Genomic DNA, 18,551 nt, shown 5'->3' on the forward strand with positions numbered 1-18,551 from the left:
GAGCACGTGTGTAATCTGTCTGTATGATTGTCTATACAGTATGTCTCTTGCCATGTCATTGTAAAGCGTCCTTGAGTTTGGGAAAGGCGCTATATAAATTAAACGTATTATTAAAACAAAATTGTAAATGAAATCTACAGTAAGTTACTTGCAAACCTGCTGCAAAACTACAGCAAAGTTTTACAGTGTGGTCGAAGTTGATTTTGTTTTTCCAATTTGGTTACTTTGCCATGGTTGGGTAACAACAACCCAGCATAGGTTAATTTATAACCCAATGCTTGTTCTGTCCATATTTAACCCAGCCATGGATTGAACCCTGCATTTTTTTTAGGTTGTTATAAGGTTTATTCTCAACTAAGATGCTGTCCTGAACAAAGCAACCGACTATGTCAACTGTACAAAACTGACATTTTTTGAAATCCAAATGTACAAGTTGGATGTAAAATAACATAAACTTTTCCTTTCTAAATTTACTTTACAACATTTTTTATTTTACCCCAGCTGCCGGAATATTACTGTTTTTTAATAGTTTAGGCAAAATGTAGCATGTTGGAATCAGAGCTGATGTGTCTATTTTAACATGGTGTGCCTGCTATTCAAATCAGTTTCATTTCATTGCTTGGCACAATGCTCAATGAGTCTTACATGTCTTGATTTTGATAGGCTGTGATGATTCCCAGTCGATTTGTGTATCAAGGAAATGATTAGGGATGCACCGAATGTTCGGCTACTGAAAATGTTCGGCCGAAAATAGCAAAAAACGCTGAATATGTGAAATGGCCGAATAAATTTTACCGAACATTACTCGTGATACGATCAAGCAGCAACCAGCACACAGAGAGAGAGAGACACGCGTGCGCTTTATTACTGCCGCAAACATTTTGTTGCGCGCGTGTGTGTGTGGAGCATTTTAAAGTGTCAGAGAAAGACACAGCACGGGACTTGCCGCACGGAAGTACATTTCCGAATGAAAGCGTCTTTACCGGTCGGTAACTTTACTTCAGACGGAAGCGGGCTGTCTGACAGTAGCCCCGCCGCTCGCGACATCCTTTGACATCATACAGTGGTCGCGTGCACACAGTTCCCTGTACTAAACAACTTGTCAAAGTATGTTCTGTGCACCTTCTGAGAGAACAGTCATCTTTTGTGGGCGGAGTTTGGAGGAGAGACGTGAACTGATATGGTTGTCAGTCAGCATCAGTCAGAATTGCTTGCATTGGATGTTTTTTTTTCTCAAATCATTTTGCAATGTAGCCTATAATAATTCAACAGTTTTAGTTTATTCGTATTTTTTGCTTATAGGCCTAATGTGGAATGACAGTTTTTAATGAAGTGTTTTGTTGTAGGGGTACAGAGTAACTTACATTACATTCTTTTAGCAGTCAGTTATAGGCCTAATTAATATAGGCTATTCATGAAGGGAGAGGGCTCAATTTTTTGTTTGAATTTACTTTGTTTTGCTCAATTTTATATTAAGTTGTATTGTATTTTATTGAAAAGCAAGACAAATTATAAAAAGCACATTTTGACTATTCAGTTTGTGCAATAGTGAAAAAAATAGCTTAATAAATAGAAGAAATGCAAAAAACCATGTTCGGTGTTCGGTATTATTCGGCCAAGTGTTTCACATCATGTTCGGCTTCGGCCAAGAATGTTCGTTTCGGTGCATCCCTAGAAATGATAATTTTTCCTCTACCTCAGAAGCAAGGTGGGAAGGGGGCTTTGTTTGAGGGACAGCTGTATCCTGTGTACTCAGTAGTTCAGAGAAAACCCAGATCGGCCATCCAGATAAACGAAGGTGGGGCGGAGAGGACAGAGCAGCTCTCTGTTTTCCCAGCAAAACACATGACAAATGTTGTTGGTGGTGGCCATCATCTTTACCTTCTCTAGACCTTTAGCTGCGAGAACAGGCCTGTCTGGGTCCATCTCCATGCTTCTTAAGGTCCTTCCTTATCTTCAAAGGTCCCTTCCCCCGGCATCCCCAGGGCACACTGTGGAGGGAATGTGGTCACAGAGCATTGTCCATTTTTAAGGGCTGATCGTTGTCCTACTTCCTTTACAGTGTGTTTTACTGAATGAAAAGTTAACATTACAGAGGTTTTTACTAGATTTGTACTAAAAGATGTGAACATTAAGTGGTTTCCAGGGTGTTGCTATGAGGTTCCTATGGTGTTCCGGGTGGTTGCTGGTTTGTTTCCGGATCAAGTCTAAAGAGCCACTAAAATCTTTTATATTCTGCTCTCCTAAAATGGCGTGAGCCACTGTGTAAGTGGAAGTCTATGGGATTTTTGTAAGCAAATCTGCTGCTTTTAGAAGCAACAGCACACCATTTCTCAGCACAATGCAAGATTTGATCATTTGTATCCTTTATATCCAGAGCACAAATGGATTAGCGGTTTATACAAGGATTTCTTTCCCTTACAGGCTTTCTTGTCATTCTGTAGTTGAGTACCATTTGCATTGGCAGATTGGCATCTTTTATCCATAGTGACTTACAGTGCATTTATATTTCTTCTCAGATCTGGTTTGCATCAGATCTGTTTCAAAATAAACACATCCATGATCTGAGCTATGTGTAATCAAATTGTAATTGTGGTTTTGATCTTTCGACGTAATGGTTCTGTTTCCTTTTACACAACAGTGGCAGATTTTGTCACACATACGTGTGAATGTCTTTTTATGTGAGGTTGAAAAATACTCGGTTAAGTATGTTCCTCGCACTTGGCCAATTGACAGTTTTGTTAATCTATCAGATATTTTTGCCACTGGTGGATGGCATAATTTATTTGGTGATGACAGCTTTCTGAAGTGAGTTTTTCTGCATTGCTGTCAGGGGGAGAGGACAACACCCGAACCCGTTCCTCTGCTTTCCTCAGGTCACACTTTATCAGTCAGCCTCACAAGCTTCCTGCCTCCCCTCTCCGAGTGGGATCCTGTGAATCAGAGCGCCCGAGCCAAAGGTTAGCATCCAGAGTCCAGACAAAGGAAGAAAAGGATATGACTCACCATCTTTTTTTAACAGCCCTTAAAGTCTGCTTTTTTACTCGGTCTTAGTGTCGTAGAATGAAACGGACCCTGTTGATGTCATCACAGCTTTTTAACATAGTTCAGTTTCTTACTTTGAACTTTTATACGTTTGTAGTGGAGTTCTATGGAAATTGACTACAAAAATAGGTTTGAAAAGTCTGCATGCACAATTGCACTTAAGTACCTCCTGTTTGAGAGTCCTTTGAGTATTGTGCTTCCTTTAGGGATTTGAGAGACAACTTCTGATGATGGTTCAACCAATCATCACGCCCACCCATCAGACTCCGCCCTCTTTAGTGTCATGCAATGTGGCGGCTCTGTTTTCTGGCTGGGTGCCATTTGTATCCTTGAGATTCTTGCAAGCCCAGTGTTCTCAAGTGCCGTCAACCTTTGGGACACATAATCAGGAAAATGTCTTTTGGTCGGGGAACACATTATAAATGTTTATCGAATGTGTTCACACAGGGTCAGTCTGCAAGTTATGCCACCCTCTTTAAACAGACGTGGTCCCACCCACACAGATTTTTTCCCAGGCCCACCCCAGTGGAGTCAGTTCTTTTCTCGACTTGTTGCTAGTTCTTGGAGTCCTTATGTTTACCAGATTTTCAGCGGCATTGCTTCTGTGAATTAATGTTTCTATAATAGTCTTCTGGAATCCTGCTTTATTGTGCATCTTTGTGCGTTTGTTGTGTTATATCTTATGATTTGTCAATGTGTAGCCTAATATTCTTGTGTTTCTTCCAGGAGTGCTCATTTAAAAAGTACAGATGTGTTATTGCACGGTTGATGACTTTGCTCATTGTTCTGTTACGGTGGTTTTATTAGTCAGGGAGTGGGGTCATGGCCTCATCTGAAAATGCCACAGTGACTCCATCTCATCCCCCTGAAAAATGCTCTCTGTCATGAAAGGCCATTAAACCCACTGCAACCATCAGACATGTCTTTTGTTTAAGAATTCCATTTTCAATTGACATGTTTATGTTACATTTTGTTATTTAAGAAGATAACTGCAACTTTTTTGTTAAAATAAACAAAAGTCAGTTGTTTTACACACTGCTGGAGAGGTTGGCTCTCCAATCATTTTCTTCAGCTCAATGGAAAAAAATCATATTATTCGGTCCCTCTAAGGCTAAAGTTAGAAGATATCCAACGCTCTTGCTCCCTTATAAATGACAGTGAAAGACAGTGTGAGAAATCTTGCCGTTATAATAGATTCATCTCTCAGTTTTGAAGACACATTTCTTCAGTCTGGCTTTTGAAGTAGGGAAAGTTTGATGTGGGAATCTCTTACAAATGCTGTCGTACGTGTATGTTGTTTATATGTGTATTTTATTGGATTTTAAATTTGTGAAGCACTTTGGGCAACAACATTGCATTTAAATGTGCTATATAAATAAATGAAGTTGAAGTTGTTTCATCGGACGTGCGCGAGCCTGACCTCCAGTTAACCTCCGGTTTGTTTGGCTAGTGTCTAATAATATAACTATTTATATTTAATTTAATTTATGTGTAATAATTATTTGTATTATTATTTTACTGTACAATAATTGTAATAAATAAACGATTAGTTGAATTTTGTTGTTTGTTCATTTTATTAAATAAACAATTTGTTGAATGGGTCCTGTAGTTTGGTCGCATTTAAACAAACCGTATGGTACATTGACATCTAGAATTTAGCTTGTTATCGGAGTCTAAAGTAGGGATGCACCGATCCGATACTCTGGGGCCGATGCGGGTATTTTTTGCTGGATCGGGTATTGGACTGACGGGTTCCATTCAAATCCGATCTGTTGCGTTACCCGTGGATGTTACTCTTAAGCGTCAAAAAGGACTAACTATCAGGAAACCACCGTAAAAGTTTTCATGCACTGTATTCCACGTCATGTATTTCGATAGCTTTATGCGAGGAATAAACCAATATAGCATAATTAAGAAACTCTGACCTCCGCTGGTGCTGTCAATCTCCATCCAGCATGCATGTGTCCGGTAACAGTCAGGACGTTACTCGTTCCAATGTTTTCATTATTCTTCATAATCACTAGATAATAGTCTATGGTTTTGTTTAAAAGCGGTCTATGTTGTGCGTCATTCATACACAATAACACTTTTTTCAACTGTTGGATGGATGCAATGCACTATGTGTTAAACACATAACATAGTATCTCTTCCCTTTGTGTTATAACTGTTTTGAACTTGAGGAGCAAAGATCCCCGCGACATCAGAAGGATCATCACAAGGACGCATCATTATGAGTCTGGGATGCTCGTGAGTGAAACGGTGCATTAAGCGCATCATTCTGCGTCCAACGCGCATGATTGTAAATAACGTAGAAGCGAATTTATTAAGCGCATCATTCTGTGTCCAGGATGCGCATGAGCAAGTCTGTTCCACTCTGCATTGGAGACTTTTATACAGTGATAGTTTTGTGCAATAAACAGAGATTTATTTGTTAAACATTTTTTAAGTATCTGTACTTTATGAGACCATATTGTAAAGCATATATCATACTCTTGTAGAATTTATAAATTCATTTTTATATGGTTTTTACCTTTAATACAGTACTTAATTACATTTAAAAAATCCTACTTTTCTACATTTAAAAGTAAAAATACTTAAGTAAAAGAAAGTAGTAGATTTTAATGTACTCAAGGATTAAAAGGTTGAAAACAACATCTATTTATGAAATGTAGTGGAGTAAAAAGTATGATGTGCTTTATAATGTAGGGAAGTATTTTTTGTAAGTAAAAACACTCTGATAAAGTACAGATATTTTAAAATGTACCTGAAAGTAAAAATGCTTAAGTACTATCCACCTCTGGCAATAAAAGATAAAAATATGCAATTCTACGTTGATCAAGACAAACAGTATAGTATCGGATCAGGATCGGTATCTGCCGATACTCAGAATTCAGGTATCGGAATCGGATCGGCAAAGGAAAATGTGGTATCAGTGCATCCCTAGTCTAAAGTCAAAATATTGGAGAGACAAGTTTAGCCAATCGTTCTTCAAGGTTTCTTTTGATTGTTATCAGAAATAATCTACAGGCACTCTACACTGGGTTCCAAATTATTATGCAAATGATATCTTTCTCTGGTTTTCCTAATTTGTCGATGCAAATGACAGTCAGTATAATTTTCAAGTAATCAACAGTTAGGGTACATTTGGAATTTTATTGAACAAACCTCCCACTGACAACAGTATTTATTTAAAAAATGAAAAACTCAAAATGCACTGTTCCAAATTATTATGCACAACAGAGTTTGAAAACATTTCATAGGTTGTAAAAAACTGAAAATGGTCATTTGTTGAATTTGCAGCATTAGGAGGTCATATTTACTGAAATCAAAAGCTATTTCAATCAAAAACATCCTAACAGGGCAAGTTACATGTTAACATAGGACCCCTTCTTTGATATCACCTTCACAATTCTTGCATCCATTGAACTTGTGAGTTTTTGGATAGTTTCTGATTGAATTTCTTTGCAGGATGTCAGAATAGCCTCCCAGAGCTGCTGTTTTGATGCTAACTGCCTCCCACCATCATAGATCTTTCGCTTGAGGATGCTCCAAAGGTTCTCAATAGGGTTGAGGTCAGGGGAGGATGGTGGCCACACCATGAGTTTCTCTCCTTTTATGCCCATAGCAGCCAATGACACAGAGGTATTCTTTGCAGCATGAGATGGTGCATTGTCATGCATGAAGATGATTTTGCTACGGAAGGCATGGTTCTTCTTTTTGTACCATGGAAGAAAGTGCTCAGTCAGAAACTCTACATACCTTGCAGAGTTCATTTTCACACCTTCAGGGACCCTAAAGGGGCCCACCAGCTGTCTCCCCATGATTCCAGCCCAAAACATGACTCCGCCACCTCCTTGCTGACGTCGCAGCCTTGTTGGGACATGGTGGCCATCCACCAACCATCCACTACTCCATCCATCTGGACCATCCAGGGTTGCACGGCACTCATCAGTAAACAAGACTGTTTGAAAATTAGTCTTCATGTATGTGTGGGCCCACTGCAACCGTTTCTGCTTGTGAGCATTGGTTAGGGGTGGCCGAATAGTAGGTTTATGCACAACTGCAAGCATCTGGAGGATCCTACACCTTGAGGTTTTCGGGACTCCCGAGGCACCAGCAGCTTCAAATACCTGTTTGCTGCTTTGCAATGGCATTTTTGCAGCTGCTCTCTTAATCCGATGAATTTGTCTGGAAGAAACCTTCCTCATTCTGCCTTTATCTGCACGAACCCTTCTGTGCTCTGAATCAGCCACAAATCTCTTCACAGTACGATGATCTCGCTTAAGTTTTCGTGAAATATCTAATGTTTTCATACCTTGTCCAAGACATTGCACTATTTGACGCTTTTCGGCAGCAGACAGATCCTTTTTCTTTCCCATATTGCTTGAAACCTGTGGCCTGCTTAATAATGTGGAACGTCCTTCTTAAGTAGTTTTCCTTTAATTGGGCTCACCTGGCAAACTACTTATCACAGGTGTCTGAGATTGATTTCAGTGATCCAAAGAGCACTGAGACACAATACCATCCATAAGTTTAATTGAACAATATAAAATTAAATGTTTACGACACTTAAATCCAATTTGCATAATAATTTGGAACGCAGTGTATTGTTTATGAATGTGTACCGGAAATTAAGTTGGGGTTACAAAAGTGTGCATGCGCAGTAACGTTTGTTTATGTCGTTAAGATGAAACGTCTATATAAAAGTGCATAAAACATTGTTGAAACTATCTTTAGTCGCAATAATAAGCTAAAAAATATGTTTTATAATTTCATCCATTGGGACAGATTTTACAGGAAATGTCAGTTTGACGTCCATAAAGATGTAACTGTAGTAACCTGCAGTTTTATTTTTCAAACACAGTTGGCGATAGAGAGGCAAACTTTATGGATTGCAGCTTTAAATAGTTGGTTATGCACTTTAGCAAATAAACCCTGATTACATCTACATCACAATATCAGATTTTACTACACAGTAATCGTGGCCAAAATAATTCACAATATTCATTTTATTGAATCAATCAATTCAAATTCACGTTACATTTTGTTGATATTGGCGCTATCGGCACATATTACTATTGCGCTCTTTAAATAACTAAAAAAATATTACGCCATTGACTTTAGACCAGGTTTCAGTTGGTCAATAGCGCAGTCTATTTCAGTTGCCTTAAAATAGCAACGTGCCAACAATGCGCCTGAACGCACCTCGTTTTCAGACCAGCATGCCCATGGGCGCACAAATGGGTGCAAACGCATTTGCTATTTGAACAAAGTGGCGCAGGATGTGAAAATGATAACTGCATCGGACTGAAATTAGCAAAAAACCCTTGCGTCGCAATAGGTCCCAATGAGTACCGCTGTTGTTTGGTTAAACATTCTTAAAAATATCTTCTTTTGTGTTCTGCAGAAGAAAGAAAGTCATACAGGTTTGAAATGTTTTTTGTGAACTATCACTTTAAGGCGACTTTTAAATGGGTGCTGAATTGTCTACAATATTAGGATAGGTGTAGTATTAACACAATTTAATATCACCATTAGTTGTCAATACTAGTATATTGTGAAACTAGTACATTTACATTTATTCATCTAGCAGACGCTTTTATCCAAAGCCACCTATCAAATAAGAAAGTATTTAACATTTTGTCTTGGATTCTAGACTAATTTAATTTATTTTTATTTAGGTGATTGGGTAATGTAAATGTGTTGTAATTGAAAAAAAAACATATACACATACAGTATTCTTTGCTTGTTTTCTCAGATGAAAAACTGCTGCCGTCTTCTCCTGGCCAAATCTGCTGCAGTTTTGCCTGCAGCCTAATGAGCACTCATGCACACTATGGCAACAATCGGTCCATGCTCGGATGCAGAGGACCTGTTGGCTTCTATCCACCTCGAGAGGTATCTAAACCACTTCCGTCAGGCCGGCTTTCTCCTCGCCCGAGACTTCTGTCATGTGGACAATGCAGCCCTGAACAGGGTAGGAGTCACTGCCACCGGCCACAGGAAGCGGATCCTCAAACTGGTGGAGCACACTCAAATGATCTGTCAGCATCAAAGGAAAGAGCCACTGCTAGATCGCTGTAATTCAGAGTCGGACATTCACGAGGTGACCCCTGTCAAAGCGGAGCCTCTTTCCCCTTCAGGACATTCTGGAACGTCCTTTGAAGCCTTACGTAACAGATCTGCCCCGAATCTTTGTGCACAAGTGAAACGTTCATACTCTGAGCGCAGTGCTACTGTCGTGAAGCCGGTACCCAAACCAAGAACTGTCTTCCACAAACTAACAGAAGAAAAGATTTCTTTACCAACAAAACATATAGCTGTAGATGATCCGAGTTTATTCTATACTACGTCCAGAACAGATATTGTTAAAACGTTTACTGAATCACCGCAAAGATTTGCAGAGACCTATGGACCATCACCCCCACTACCCCCCAGGTTAAATCGAGGAATCCTTCCCACCACATTGAAGAGAATGTCAGACGAGGACCGGCACAGCTCCTCAACCCTCTCCACCCCCCCTGACTCTCCCTCCGGTTATCAGTGTTCTCCTTTCACCAACACACCCGGTTCACCCCCAAGTCCTCCCTGCTCAGGGCTCGAGATGGTCTCGAATGAAATCTACTGTGGCACTTTATCAGACACCCCTCGCACGTCGTGGAGTCGCTCTGTACCCGTTCCCCCTCCGCGCCAGGAGGTCAGCCCATCTACTGAAAACCATAGGTAAATATGATTTTAGAACAGCACAAAAAATAATACCATTTTAATGTTTTGTTATGTGTATTTACACACGGATATATGTGAATAATTGGGAGTAATTGTAGTTACATGTTTAAATGTAGTTTATTGGACGCACACGCCGGGCCCGAAGTTAACTTACGGTCTGTGTTTGGTTATAGTATAACGATTTGTTTTATATTTAATTTACATTCATATTCATTCATATTAGTATTTTATTGTATATTAATTGTCTTAAATAAAATTAAAACTACTCAACAGTTATTGATTCTTAGCGGAGGTCTACCGGAAGTTAAGTTTGCACCACATAACATTTGTTTACGTTGTTGTCGCCAAAACCGTCTATTGGTTCTACTAGTGTTGTTTATTTATAAGATTCTATCATGGTTCAGTCACAACAATTTTGTTTGTATTCCTACAGCACTTTACAAAATGTTTTTGAAACACCTGCAAGAACGTCTGGTAGGTTTATTATAGCGACACAATTCACATATTATCATTCATGACTAGTTGTAGTTGTTAGTACCACTGGCAAATTGTTTTCTGTTTAAAAATAAACTGTTTAAAAATAAATGTAACAGTTTCTGTAAATTAGGATTATTATTCACTTTTTTATTTTGAAGGATATTGGTTACCAATACGTTTTTGTAAGGATATTGAGATATTTTACTGGAAAACAAAATAATGATTAAGAAAACATTGTTTTTGCAAAGTGAAAATTAGTTAATTCCCCAATAAAAATGAATTACAACTTTTGGTCCAAACAACACAGCATCTGCTGAGGAGGATGATGAAATGATCAACCCATACTGTGAAACAGTTTTTCAAAGCAAGAGACAATATCAACATTCAGAGGTGAGAGACACTTTGAAATGAAAGAAGAGTCTTTACTGCAGAAGTGGAGAAGAATAGAAGTGAGTTTATTGATGGTTGAATATGTTTAGGCTGAGAGGACCAAAAGTGAGGAAATGACTGGAACTGCAAATAAAGATAAATTAAGAGATGATGGGTAAGTGAAAGTGTTACCTGCTTGTATGCAAATGTTTTGCTGTGAGTGTCATATACAGCTATTTGTAGAGTTTTGCCTAAAACAAAGAATTCTGTGACTTCTTCAATCTCTGGTGGTGTAATGTGTCATTTTTAGGGATGCACCGATACTACATTTTTCCACCGATGGTTCCGAGTGATATCTGCCGATACCGATTCTGAAGACTAAAATAATATTTCTTAACCTTGTAACTTTGTTCTTAATGTTCTTAATTCTTGTAAAGACTATTTTCAATCATAATTTACATTATTCTGGTCATTCGCATGAATTTCCGTCTTTGAAACACAAAAGGAAAAGTTCGGCATAATATCCAAACAATTTCAAGAAATTAAAATAAATGGGGACTGACACTAAAAAAGTCACTAAAAACACTGATCTAAAAAATGTCAAGATCCTTAAAAGTAATTTTAATTTGTAAGTTTCATTTGGAGTATTTTCATCACGTTTTCTAACCTTTAATAACATCAGTCCTTGTGTTTATAAAAGTACAGCTTGGAGATGGTAAACTTCTTCTTTTGTGTTCACAGAGGACAGTTAAACAGGTTTGGAGCGATACGAGAAAATGATCAAAGAAATGTCATTTTTGAGTTGAACAAGATGTCTGTTTTGGGCTGTACTTCACTTTTTTTTGCAGTATTTATCATTTCCCACAATGTCCCTTTTCTGCTTTTACAGGCAGCGAAATCATTCTTGGTTGAAGCGTCTTGATTCTCCAGGTTACTGTACAGTGGGTGAGCCCGCCCCGGCCGCTCACTCCTTCTCCCTTCCTTATAACATCTGCTCCAATGAAGCGGACGAGGACCACACCATCTCTCCCTATGCCAGTTTTACCTCACTGTCCGAGCGGGTGGCACCCATCCTCAGCGGCTGGCTAGATAAACTCTCTCCTCAAGGGTACGCCCCAGCGGGTCTGCTGCTCTCCTCTCACCTGCTCACTTCCTGCTGTCTCCTCACAGACTGTTTCTGCCCTCTGTCTGTCCTCTCTAGCCGGTTTGTCCTTCTTCATGTATTTGTCTGTGTCTCCTGCTGTTCGTTTTTCTGTCCTCTGCTTATCCTTTATGTCTAGATTCACTTCCTTGTGGTTTGCAGGCAATTTCAAATGAGTAAAAATGACAAAATACATTTATGTTGCGTTAATGATGCATTATTACAATACAAGTCTAATTTTATGCTGTTGCTTTCTTATATCTTCTTAATGTTTTATTTTAATGTACACACAGCAGAGTTATTATAGTTTTGTTTTTAGTCTTATTGTAGTTTTAGTCATATTTTAAATTAGCTTTTAATTTTAGATTTTTAGTTTTTATGTTAATTTTAGTCATTATTTTGATCAATTTTGTTATATGCTTTTGTCATTTTATTATTTTTATTTTTTTATGTTGCTTTATTAGACTAATTAATTTTTATTTTAGTTTTTGTTTAGTATTATAATTTTAGTGCCTTAAACTTATTTCAGATTATTTCCGAGGCGTCATTTTTCATTTACTTTAAGTTTTTATAATAATTTTTAGGTCAATATTTGATTTGATTTTAATAGACAGAAAAGTTTTATTTTAGTAAACTATAATAACCTTGACAGATTGTATAGATTTAAAGCTGAAAATCTGTAACTTTTGCCTTTCTATCTATCTCTGTTTCAAAACAAAATAATTGTAGAGTACTTTTTATTCCCATGTCTTTAAAAACAACAGACATTGTCCCACGAAATCCCACCTGACAGTTTAAATTATTAGTCATTATTACACCTTAGCATTGTAAATTGGGGTAAGGTAAGGAGACAGTTTAAAACAATGATTCAAGACACTGATGTACTTACTCAACACATGACAGGATTTTTTACAGCGTCTGATGTAAAATCAAATCTGTGTTTCTGTCTTGTAGAAACTATGTATTCCAGAAGCGATATGTGAAGTTTGATGGGAAGAACTTGATGTACTACGGTAGTGAAAAGGTGCTTGTACACAAACAAACTCATGGCGTGTTTTCGTTTTTTAAAGAAATCACATCATACATTTATCATTTGTTGTGATGAAATATGATCCACTTACCATGGCCAAGTTTTGCACCAAAACTGTAAAAATGTAGTTTTTCATACACTCACGTACTGCAAGTTAATTTGCAGGTGCTACACAACCAGAAAGAACACATCGACAACACAACATTTTTTACTTTTTACACTCATTTTTTTCTGATGTCAAGGAATAATACATATCCTGCTTTTACATTCACACAGAGTGACATTGAGATTTCTGGTTACGTCTGACATGACTTCTGTAAGTGGGTGGTCATGTGTCCATGACATCAGACATCCATGGGTTTTCAGAACGAGATAATTCTTCATACCGTATTAGTTTAAATAGATAATCCTGTTTCACTTTTCAAAGTTACACTGCGTTATTTCACGATATGACCTCTTTTAATCTGAAAACCTTCTGCATTTAAACTCCTGTTGTTTATCTGCCGAGGTCACACATGCTGGTACATTCCTAACCCAAATGGTTTTTTTTGTTTCTCACAGGATGCTTATCCCAAAGGCGTGATTCCCTTAGCTGCCATCCAAATGGCCCGTCTAGCCAAAGACAACAAATTTGAGGTCGTGACAAGTCACAGGACATTTATCTTCCGTGCCGACAGTGATGGTATGCGCATTCTTTTAACACCTTTCTGTTGTTGACTGAAAACATTGAAATTGCAGCTAATCATTTTTTTATGTAATAATTTGCTGTATGTCTCCTTGCAGTCCAAAGGAGCAAATGGTGCATCACATTGCAGGAGCGAGTGAAGGAACAGCTGGTTTTCGGCCGCCCACGTTTTGGCCCCGGCAGTCACTGCCAAAAGAGTGGTTTCCTGGAGCTCAAAGGAACCAAGTCAAAGATCTTCGCTGCCATTATAATGGAGCAGATCTGGTTGTACAAGAGTGAGCAGGTGATGGGTTAATGCTTTTAAAGGCACACTACTCTTGATTCTGGTCTTTTTTATCCTATTCCTGTCCGGTTTGATGTCATTTTGTTTTGGGGCGCACATACTCTGGTCACTAATACACTCATAAAAAGCCCTGTATTGTTTTCCTAATGTGGTTTAACGGTCCATTCTCCCTTAAGTGACTTGTGTGTGGTATGTGCTCTGCAGTGCTTTAAGAATGGGATTGGAATTACTGTAATTGAGGCCAGAGGTGCTACAATTCGTGATGGGAAGGGCAAGAGCTTTGATCTCATTACACCTTATAAAACCTTCAGGTAAATCGCTAGTCACGCTATGCTTATCTGTTAAGTAAGCTTGCTCCTGTTGCAAATACTTCTTCCTGATTCTTAAATATTACATTGAATTTAAAGGGCAAGTTTACCCCCCAAAAATCTGTCTTCATTTATTTACTATCATGTCTTGTATATGACTCGTTCATCTGTGGAACACAAAAAAAGATATTTTGAGAAATGTCCATAGGGACAATTAATAGGATCCTCAGGTTGGAAGTATTAAGCAGGTTGTGTGCTGTCTTGCAGCTTTACGGCAGAGTCAGATCGAGACAAGAGGGACTGGATGGAGGCCATACAGGAATCTATAGCAGAAACACTATCTGATTATGAGGTGGCGGAGAAGATCTGGTCCAACAGATCCAACAAGATCTGCGCTGACTGCAAAGCCATCAATCCAGACTGGGCGTCCATCAATCTCTGTGTGGTCATCTGCAAGAACTGCGCAGGTGTGTGCGTGACTGATGTGAATCTTATCAGCTTGATGGCTTATTTGTCATCATGACTTATTGTGCACAGACTATCTTGACGGTGTTGACTGTTTTTATATCCAAGAATTCAAATGTAAGAATAGAACTATGTCATATTTTAATCTGTTGTTAAATTTATTAAAGTAATTGCAGTCAAATCTTATTAATATTTATTTCTTTTAATTACCAAAAAATGTCATATGAAGCATCCCACTTTTTGTGTGCAGTCTTGGCAACCAAGGTTTTGCCCCAAAAATGTAACATTTCATAAAATTGCGACAGCCATGATTTTCAAAATTTTTACACAGAGTTGTGTAAATTCGAACACATTTTTCATTACTTGTTTGCAACGTTTTTCTTTTATTATTGTTTTTTTTCAGAGATGAAAGGTGAGCTTGATTTTGATGTAGAAGTTCAGAAACCTGCCAGTTCTTTGTTTTTGTTTTCACCACGGGGAAATAATAATGTGGCATTATGTAAACAAACTAGTATTTAAAATCCCGAAAATGAATGAAAGTTAGGTAGTTATGATCAGGACTGGCTAAAAAACAAGTCAACAAAATTGGGAAAAATATAATATTTTTTTTACCTCAGTTTAAAAAAATGAATGTTGTTGTTAATCATTGTAATATTCAAGACTGTGATAATAATAAAATATTTATAATTTTTAATTGATATATTTTCATCAAAATTATTATGTAAACAAACCAGCATTTAAAGGGTTAAAAATCTGAAAATAAATAAATAATTGCTGCTTATGATCAAGTAGGGAAAATATTAATATATATATATATATATTTATGACAGTATTTGGGCACTCGTGTTTTTATCCTCTTAAGACAATTGTGTTATTTTCTATAATTGATGCAAAAGGTTTGTTTTGTGGCCTGTTGCTGGAAAGTGTCGTGTAATGGCAGTGCAGCGTCTTGGATTAATGCAGATGCTGTTTAGAGTTCTTAAACTCATTGGAGAGATAAAAGTGGCTCAGAGGCACCATATCAGGAAGTCATTGTGTGCCAAACAGAGTGAATGGTGTGTGGAGAGTGATGTGATGCCTCTTTTGTTCTGTTTGCCTGCAGGCCAGCACAGAGGTCTCGGCACAATGGTGTCGAAAGTGCAGAGTCTGAAACTAGACACCAGCGTGTGGAGCAATGAGATCGTTCAGGTGAGGGTGACCGGCAATTGTGAGACCCTGATATCCCGCTCTGTTTTTTTTTCAAAATTGACAAATGAGGTCAACTTGAACCCTCGTTCTCATGTGTTGTAGCTCTTTATAATGCTTGGCAATGACAGAGCCAATGAATTCTGGGCGGCCAAACTTCTTGCGAATGAAGAGCTGGACTGTGATGCCTCTCCAGAACAGCGGAGGGAATTTATTACCCACAAGTATCGTGAGGGCAGATACCGCCACCCGCATCCCAGTTTTAACACACAGGAAGAGCTTCTTAAGGTAAAGGATGTGTCTTAAAGTTGCAGTAGTAAAATTAGCATGATGAATTCTCCAGGTCAGACAGAGGATGGAAATAGCGAAGAAAAACCTAAAACCACTGTTGTTGGTTCAAGTCATGCTTATTATTAACATTATTAAGTAATGTTATTAAATTATTATATAGCATAAGCCCTATTTAAAATAAGGTGTTTTAGATTTTAGTATACTTATTTTAGTTTTAATGAGATCTTAAGGGATAGTTCACCCAAAAAAGGAAAATTCTGTCATCATTTACTCACTCTCTTGTCATTTTAAACCTGTATGACTTTCATCTGCAGAATGCAAAAGAAGATATTTTGAAGAAAGTTGGTAACCGAACAGCACTGGCACCTATTCCCTTCAATTGTATGGACACAAAACCAATGCAAGCGAATGGGTGCCGGTTAACAACATTCTTCAAAATATCTTCTTTTGTGTTATGCGGAAGAAAGAAAGTCATACAGGTTTGAAATGACAAGAAAGTGAGTTTTCATTTTTGAAAATTCTATATTTAACCCATAGTTCAATGAGTTTACCACAAAAATTCTTATTTTCATGCCTAAGATTGTGGAAGTGAATGAAATCACTAAAGGAAGAAATGCAGAACGTATAATGTTTTTTTCCATATTATTCTTCAAAACATTTCATAGACTATGAATTGTTCTTTGTCAGACCAGTCTTTGTAAATAAAGTATTCTTTTTAATTTATTGAACTCATTTTTTATCCAATATGAATAACTGTAATGCCCGGTTTCACAGACAAGGCTTAAGGCTAGTCTCAGACTAAAATTAATATTTGAGCGGTCTTAACTGGATATAACTTGCCCTGAAATATAATTGAATATGTCAGTGCCATTGTTTTGTCTCAAGATGCACACCAGTAATGATTTATTTTAAGACAGTTTTGAAAAGTGACTTAATTATCCTAATTTAACTAAGGGATAGTCCTGGCTTAAGCTAAGCCTTGTCTGTGAAACCGGGCCTAAAAGTCGCAGATATTCAGCAGTCAAGAGTGATTTCCCAATAGACTGCAATAACCGACACCGTTGCGTAAACCTCGTTCACATGAACCAAGCCTTTTGCGCAGAGGTCATGTTTTCGTCAAAGCCGTATAACCCCAAAACCTTTGCACAAATACACAAATCCGTTTCCTCTTTCCACCACTACAGCAGACAGGATATTTTGAAATACCCAAACACTTCCTTGGAATCGTTGTAAACTATTGCATTGAGCAACTTTAATTCATCCTTTACTGGAGCAGCAAGGACATATTTTCTTAGTATAGCCAAAGCCATCCAAAGATTATGCCAGCGGTCAAGCCAAGATTTGTGTGTATTATTCTTCATTTCAGGCATACCCCTGAACAGGCTGATGGATGTGCTATGAATTGTAAATAATGAAGAAAGCTAAAAGCACTGCTGTGTATAAATGGGTTTTTGGAGGATTGAACTCTTTTAATGTCCTTTGGCTGTATGTGCTGTTATCGGTGCATTTGTTTAAGTGCATGTGTGTAATCGCCCCGCAGGCCCTGTGCACCGCGGTGACCGAGCAGAACCTGCTGAAAACAGTCACTCAGATTTTTGCCGAGGCCGAGGCCGTGCGACTCTCCAACGCGAACGGAAATGACAAGCGCGTGTCTCCACATTACTCATACACGCAGTCTGCAGGTACGATGACATCACGGAACCTCCTCTCTCACTATTTCGCCACAGCAGATGTGTCAATTATACTTCGTACGTGACGTTTTTGTTGAATCTTGTTTTGATGCAGATTCCTGTGTGTATGATGAGATCATGCAGGCCATCCTGTACTCGGGCTACCTTTACAAGTCAAGCTCCCTCAACAAAGGGACATTATCTCGCAGAACCAGAGACGGTAGGCGAATGTGCCAAGCACAAGCCAATTGGCAGAGTTCAAGGAGCAGAATATACCTCTTCAGACAAAAAATGCCGTTTTGTACTGTTGCACAGTTGCACATTTTATAGCAGCGTGGTGGTGCAGTTGTGCATTGATGCTGCTACACAGTTTTCCTGGGACTTTACTCTATAAACGCATATGTTATGTATCATTTTTTCAGGGATCCTTTATTATTATACTGAAGTTGAGCTTCAGTTTACACTCCTACGCAAGCTACACAATACACATGCACCATTTTTAATACATCTTTAATGATAAAAAGGGAAGATGTTTACAGTTTTCCATCACTTTTGGCCACTGTGGTAGTAGTCCATACGGTCATATCTGCCGGCATCACAAATCCTGTGAGGGGATTTTCATACCTTTTGATTTATGTTCCTCAGCAGATTTTCAAAAGTACTGGTGTTCGGTGGAGAAGTCCATCCTCTTTTATGAGTCCGACAGATGTCACGAGCCCAGTTTGAAGATCGATGTTAAAGACATCATCTGTTTAGGAGTCAGCAGGCCTGACTCCAGCAACAACAGCGGCTTTATTGACAAGTGTGTTTCACATTCACAACTGATCGTAATATCTTACAACATGTTACATAATACAACATTCCCTAATTCATCCT

General features: G+C 38.2%; 1 protein-coding gene across 4 annotated transcripts in view; it reads left to right on the forward strand.

Moving 5' to 3' along the window:
* arap3 (ArfGAP with RhoGAP domain, ankyrin repeat and PH domain 3) overlaps positions 1 to 18,551 on the forward strand; it is a 33,925-nt gene that overhangs the window by 7,214 nt on the left and 8,160 nt on the right. Inside the window, exons 2-16 of one of the 4 annotated variants that reach the window (XM_057350035.1) lie at positions 8,804 to 9,768; positions 10,205 to 10,245; positions 10,556 to 10,638; positions 10,728 to 10,792; positions 11,507 to 11,821; positions 12,713 to 12,782; positions 13,350 to 13,470; positions 13,572 to 13,756; positions 13,961 to 14,067; positions 14,332 to 14,531; positions 15,632 to 15,717; positions 15,820 to 16,002; positions 17,546 to 17,687; positions 17,791 to 17,895; positions 18,321 to 18,477. In XM_057350035.1, coding sequence (XP_057206018.1) covers positions 8,873 to 9,768; positions 10,205 to 10,245; positions 10,556 to 10,638; positions 10,728 to 10,792; positions 11,507 to 11,821; positions 12,713 to 12,782; positions 13,350 to 13,470; positions 13,572 to 13,756; positions 13,961 to 14,067; positions 14,332 to 14,531; positions 15,632 to 15,717; positions 15,820 to 16,002; positions 17,546 to 17,687; positions 17,791 to 17,895; positions 18,321 to 18,477 — 2,756 coding nt within the window. In that variant the 5' untranslated portion in view covers positions 8,804 to 8,872. The remainder of the gene's footprint in view (positions 1 to 8,803; positions 9,769 to 10,204; positions 10,246 to 10,555; positions 10,639 to 10,727; positions 10,793 to 11,506; positions 11,822 to 12,712; positions 12,783 to 13,349; positions 13,471 to 13,571; positions 13,757 to 13,960; positions 14,068 to 14,331; positions 14,532 to 15,631; positions 15,718 to 15,819; positions 16,003 to 17,545; positions 17,688 to 17,790; positions 17,896 to 18,320; positions 18,478 to 18,551) is intronic. The other 3 variants (XM_057350036.1, XM_057350037.1, XM_057350038.1) reach the window with 3 other exon arrangements.

This window comes from Triplophysa rosa, linkage group LG13 (genome assembly GCF_024868665.1).
Source record: "Triplophysa rosa linkage group LG13, Trosa_1v2, whole genome shotgun sequence".
Classification (NCBI taxonomy): domain Eukaryota; kingdom Metazoa; phylum Chordata; class Actinopteri; order Cypriniformes; family Nemacheilidae; genus Triplophysa; species Triplophysa rosa.